Here is a 5,258-nt window from a genome sequence, read left to right on the forward strand (position 1 = left end):
ATGTTGTTTTACACGCACAGGTGACATGTAACGTGTTCACCCTACACGCCATGGATGTGGTGGCTAAGAGAGACCCCTGGCGACATCCGTGGGTACGGAACAAGTGGCCCGCCATCGAACAGTTCTTCAAGGTAGGCCCTATACTTCGCTGTTCAACATGTTATATTTCCTGAAAGTTATTAGTATGTCTTTGCTGGTATGTTTTCTTCTTCTGTGATAATAAACCAATCAGTCTTTCAGTTCTAGCCAACGGTTACATCAGCATTGTTTTGTTGTTTGTTTATAAGTGTTTGTATTGACTACCCCCTCAGGACGGCGCTCAACACGATGTGTGGAAGAAGAAAGCAGGTATAGCCCTGGCCGTGTACGCCCAGCTAGCTCACCACTTTGGCTGGGAACCTTATAAAAAGGTCGGTACTAAAGCGGCTAACGTCACATTTCAAAACTGGGGCCTGGCCGGGCTGTTTGTGGAGATGAAATATAGAAAAGCATATGTAAGAATATACACAAATAATGCCTACGAGTACGACTATTCTCTTTACGTTTTGTGTAGTTTGGTTTTTGTGTAGTTCCATGAACAAAACTTTTTGTCCACGGAAGCTGCCCGGCTGGGCCCCTGTTTGGAAATGTGACGTAGTCCTAAGGCTTGGGTCAGAAGTAGAAAAGGGCTCCTGCCGGGCAGTTCACGGGCTGTTCTTTACACTTTCGGTCGTGACCCCTACTTAGCCTCTCGGACGGGTTGTTTATGGTACAACAGGCACAGAAAAATCTTATATGGAAAAATCATCTATATAGTAAGAAAATGTTGGTTAATTTTTTCCCTTCCAATGTCCTTACTCCTATTTTTACCAATTTTCACAGGTATTCCGTCAATACGAAAAGGATCCCAAGAAGAAACAGCCGGAGAACAACAAGGAGAGGATCGTCTTGTGGATCGTCCGTTTCTCCGAAGAGGTCGGCCGTAACTTGGTTCCACTCTTCGACTTCTGGGGCTTCCCACACATCGAGGAAGCGCAGGCCCAGGTCTCGGGACTGGAGGCGTTCCTCCCCGACGACGATCTCACCGCCCTCGCGCCGGAACGGCTAGCGGAGATCAGGGGCAAATACAACATACAGACCTGAAGAGGATCATCAATACTGATATCCAATCACTTCAGAACGTAAGCTCGCGAGAGTTACGGACACGTGATCTTAGTAACACGTGATCATCCGTATACGTGTCGTCAGCAATTGGTCAAACTTACCAGGAAGTGTGTACATTTGTGTTGGAAGAAAGCTTTTTACTATGTTTATGATTACTACCAACACAGATTAGCTTCCATGATGGAGATAGTTGCCTTACAATACAAAGTCCTGTACTTTGGTTTAGAATTCAGAATATATGTTTTACTGTGTAGTTTTTCAAAAAAAGGGGGGGGCTCAATGTACTTGATAGATCTGTATCTGTATTTATATAGCCGGTATAACCACCCTTCGGCGTAACACACCAGCTAAGATGGGTGTGGTATTGATTGATTTGAGCTAAGAGTTTTCTATCTAAGTGCAATTACCATTAAGGTTGTAGTTGGTGACAAACAGTCATTTCCGGCAATATAAAAGTACCAAGAAAATAAAGGAAAGTAGCTCTGTACGTTAAAACATTGGAAGCTTTGAAGTTTTTTATAATCTTAAAGTGAAATTATTATTAAGGTTTTAGTTGGTGACAGTCATATCCGGCAATTTAGAACTATAAGTGTTGGAGAATTGTGTCTTTTGAGATATTTCTAAGGTTAGGAGGAAAGTGGTTCTGTATGAAGAAGTTTTGGGTCATCATTTAGGGCATGGCATCTGATCGAATTGTAAACAGACTCTAGTCTCTTCAATTTTCCTACGTTGGCGTCATCACCTATTTCATGATGCGTATCAACTACGTATACGTGGTATTTATCTATTTATTTGGTGTATAATCATATATATTCACGGATAACAGTAATTCGAGGGGAAGTAAAGTCGTTTGCATTGTTAGTGAAGCAGATGTTGTTCGGAACTCTTGTGTGATTATCATAGTTCTTTTTATGTCATGGTCAATAAAAGAAATAGTTCAATGAAAAAAATACAGTGTGCGACTATTCAAGTACATGTAGGTTAAAAACTAAAACAGTATCAAGTAATACTAACTGGCGTATATCTTGCGATGCTCCTTCGCTCGAGCTCGAGGGTACTTGTAACACTTTGCTTTCTTCAACTAATATCTAAGTGAGAGTTCAAAGCAGGTTCTAAAATTTCAGCCAATGTTGCCCTATGTGCATCTTTTTTTATCTACACAGAAATGGAGATATAGTTTTGAGTGTGCACATGTGTGTGTGTGTGTGTGTGTTTGTTTGTCTTTCCGGATTTTTTGGTACTCAACAAAGCTCAAAAACAATTACATGGATTTCAATGATATTTCACATGTTTGCAGGTGTATGGAAGGTCAAATTTTGGTCCCCTGGTATGTAACTTTGGTCCTGCAGCAGAGAACAAATGGACGATGTTTTCCTTAAACAAGTGTGATGACTAAGCACAGTTCAAGAAAACACTGACACTTTTTATTTGACTTATTTGTCCTAAGCTTATTTTTGTACAGAGTCGAAGACCATATTGAAAAACAGGCCTAAAATGAATCCAATGAATGCCAATTAAAGTTGGTTGATCACGATCATCGACAGAGAACGAATTTTATTCTTTGGTATACTTCTAGCCATAACAACGCCTTTAGCATGATATTGTCGAACACAAAGCAAGTACAATGAACTAGTAAATTGAGAAATACACTGCCCTGGGCACCATGAAACACCGGCATCTTACTCGCAACATTCGATTGGTGTTTTTGGCAATGTTGTACACGGTTCTAGCATATACTACAGTGGATCGGAGAAAGAAATACAGACAAAGGTGACATTTTCTATAGATATGTTTATTTATTAGTGTTTAATACTGAATAAACATGAATTCTATGCTGTAACGCTTGATGTGCCTTTTGAATACCAGGACACACCAGATTAAAAATCAGCAACTACTTTTATAATCTTCACTGAGATGTTCTTGTGTAGTTCATGTTCATTAATATCATTACTATTCCTTCTATAACTATGAACATGTTTGAAACTATATGCATGTTTTAAATTATAGCACGATACATAAGGCATCAATGCGTGAAGTATTTAGTCATGAAACGTGTATCTCGTATCGTCGTGGACTGCCAGTGTCGGTCACATACGGCATTTTGAATTCATTACATTTTGCAGCAACTTTCTGACCAACTCCAAATCATCCTTCATAGAATAAACTAAAGTCGGTGAAAGCATTCCCTTTTAGAAAAAAATATTTAAAAATAGTCAAGTTTTGAAATGGCTTGATCAGTGTTCTAGCCAGCCTGATTCCCCTGGATTTTGAACGAAAGGCGCAACAATCCTAGGGCAGCTAGGGGGAAAAGTTTGAAATCTTAACCCTCTAAAATGTTTTTTCTTTGATTTTGAGAGGTAAATATTGCTGGCAGACTTAGATTGGTTCCGTTATTATCTTTACAAGCGGTTTTTGTCCAACAAAGAGGACAAAATGGCAGCAAAATCCCGTCAAAGGATGGAAGGACGGACGCTAGCTAGAACACTGAGTTTGATTTTCAATATCAATATCAAAATGTAATTTGTATTTTTTTTTGTATCTTTCGCAAATATGGGGGTGAGAATGGTACAATTGTGTGGGAATATAAACTATTTAAGGCAATACAAATATCAGTCTCCTTCTTATATAAACATTAATATTTCCAGTCATATCATCTTACAGTAACATTGATATGTTCTGACAGTTCATTTAAGTTACGCTGACGAAAAGTGATGAAACTGACCTCCGTATCTTATTTCGTTATAGAGACTGACTCATGTTGAAATATCATTTACCTGGATATGCCACCTTAATGAACACATTGAAAACTAATCGCTTTGTTGAAGAAGTTCATCAGTCACGGGAGAAGGAGGCAGATGATTTACACACGCCAAACCTAATCTCGTGCTCTCTCGCGAGATCGAGACTAGGTCACTCTCCGTGAACAAGATGGACTGTCAGCCGTCGAAAATTTGGAGGTATATACACTACCTTTCAAAACAGAAATAGCTTGAAGAAGATTTGGAGTAATCGTTTTGTTATTGAGATATGACACAGAATAACGGATTTCCCTGGGAATTGGATACCAGATTAGTATTCAAAAACACAGTTTGTATACAGGCTTTCTAAGGATGTTGACAATAAAGATGGAGCAAGAAGTAATTGAATGTCAAGATCCGGTCTCTGATCTTTATCAGTGAGCTGCGGCGATGATCCCGACGTCCTGGCAGCGGCCCACCAGCGTCTGGCCCCGCACGCGTCGGCAGGTCAGGCCCTGGTGGCACGGGCAGAAGGACGTCTGCCGCTCGGTATCCATCAGCGGGAAGGGCGGGGCGTTCACCGGGCACACCTCGCCGACTTCCCGCAGAGGCTTGCAGACCCGCACCGGCATCCTGATGTTCCACTGGGCGCAGCAGGACACGTCTTCACCCTCGGCACTGATGCAGTCGGCATCCGAGGAACAAAACTAGATAATAACAACAGGAACAATGCTTAGTTTATCTGGCAAAGATGCCTGTGTATAGCAAGTAGCATTAACCACGTACACGGTTGAGGAAATTGTTGAAGTATCATCTTCTCAACCTCGACACTGATGCAGTCGGCATTCGAGGAACAAAGCTAAACCAGAAAACAACAAGAAATGCTTAGTTTTTCTGGCAATTAATACTGACGACGGTTGAAATGTTCAAGGATCATCTCCTGAACATCACTACTAAATGTAGTCACTCAGCATCCACGGAAGAAATCTAAACAACCGCAATTAACAATAACAACAACAACAACAATGCTTTGTTTATCTGACAAGTAACAATGACGACGGTGGAGTGAAATGTTCAAAGATCATATCCTCAACATCACTACTGATGTAGTAATTCAGCATCCGAGGAACAAAACTACACAACAACATCAAGACCATAGCACATCAATGTAAAAAGATTTTTAAAAAACAACGGAATTTCACTTCTTTCAGGAAAACAGTTCTTTCCTACGGATTCAATTGTCTTCTGCCATGCGTATGAGTCTGGATTCTCTGTTAAAAAATCACTAAACAACATCGGCCATGCATTAACTCATCATCACCATCACTCTATGTCAGTGCGTAACACTGAGGCCGTCTTCCACTTTTTTTGTTCGTT

The 5,258-nt window shown here is 40.5% G+C and overlaps 1 protein-coding gene across 1 annotated transcript in view; it reads left to right on the forward strand.

Moving 5' to 3' along the window:
• Nucleotides 1-1,398, forward strand: part of LOC118430686 (TRPM8 channel-associated factor 2-like) — a 4,628-nt gene extending 3,230 nt beyond the window's left edge. Inside the window, exons 3-5 of the mRNA XM_035841675.1 lie at nt 21-131; nt 312-410; nt 862-1,398. Coding sequence (XP_035697568.1) covers nt 21-131; nt 312-410; nt 862-1,122 — 471 coding nt within the window. The 3' untranslated portion in view covers nt 1,123-1,398. The remainder of the gene's footprint in view (nt 1-20; nt 132-311; nt 411-861) is intronic.
• Nucleotides 1,399-5,258: the final 3,860 nt, after the last annotated feature.

The sequence above is a fragment of the Branchiostoma floridae genome, chromosome 14 (genome assembly GCF_000003815.2).
Source record: "Branchiostoma floridae strain S238N-H82 chromosome 14, Bfl_VNyyK, whole genome shotgun sequence".
Taxonomy (NCBI): domain Eukaryota; kingdom Metazoa; phylum Chordata; class Leptocardii; order Amphioxiformes; family Branchiostomatidae; genus Branchiostoma; species Branchiostoma floridae.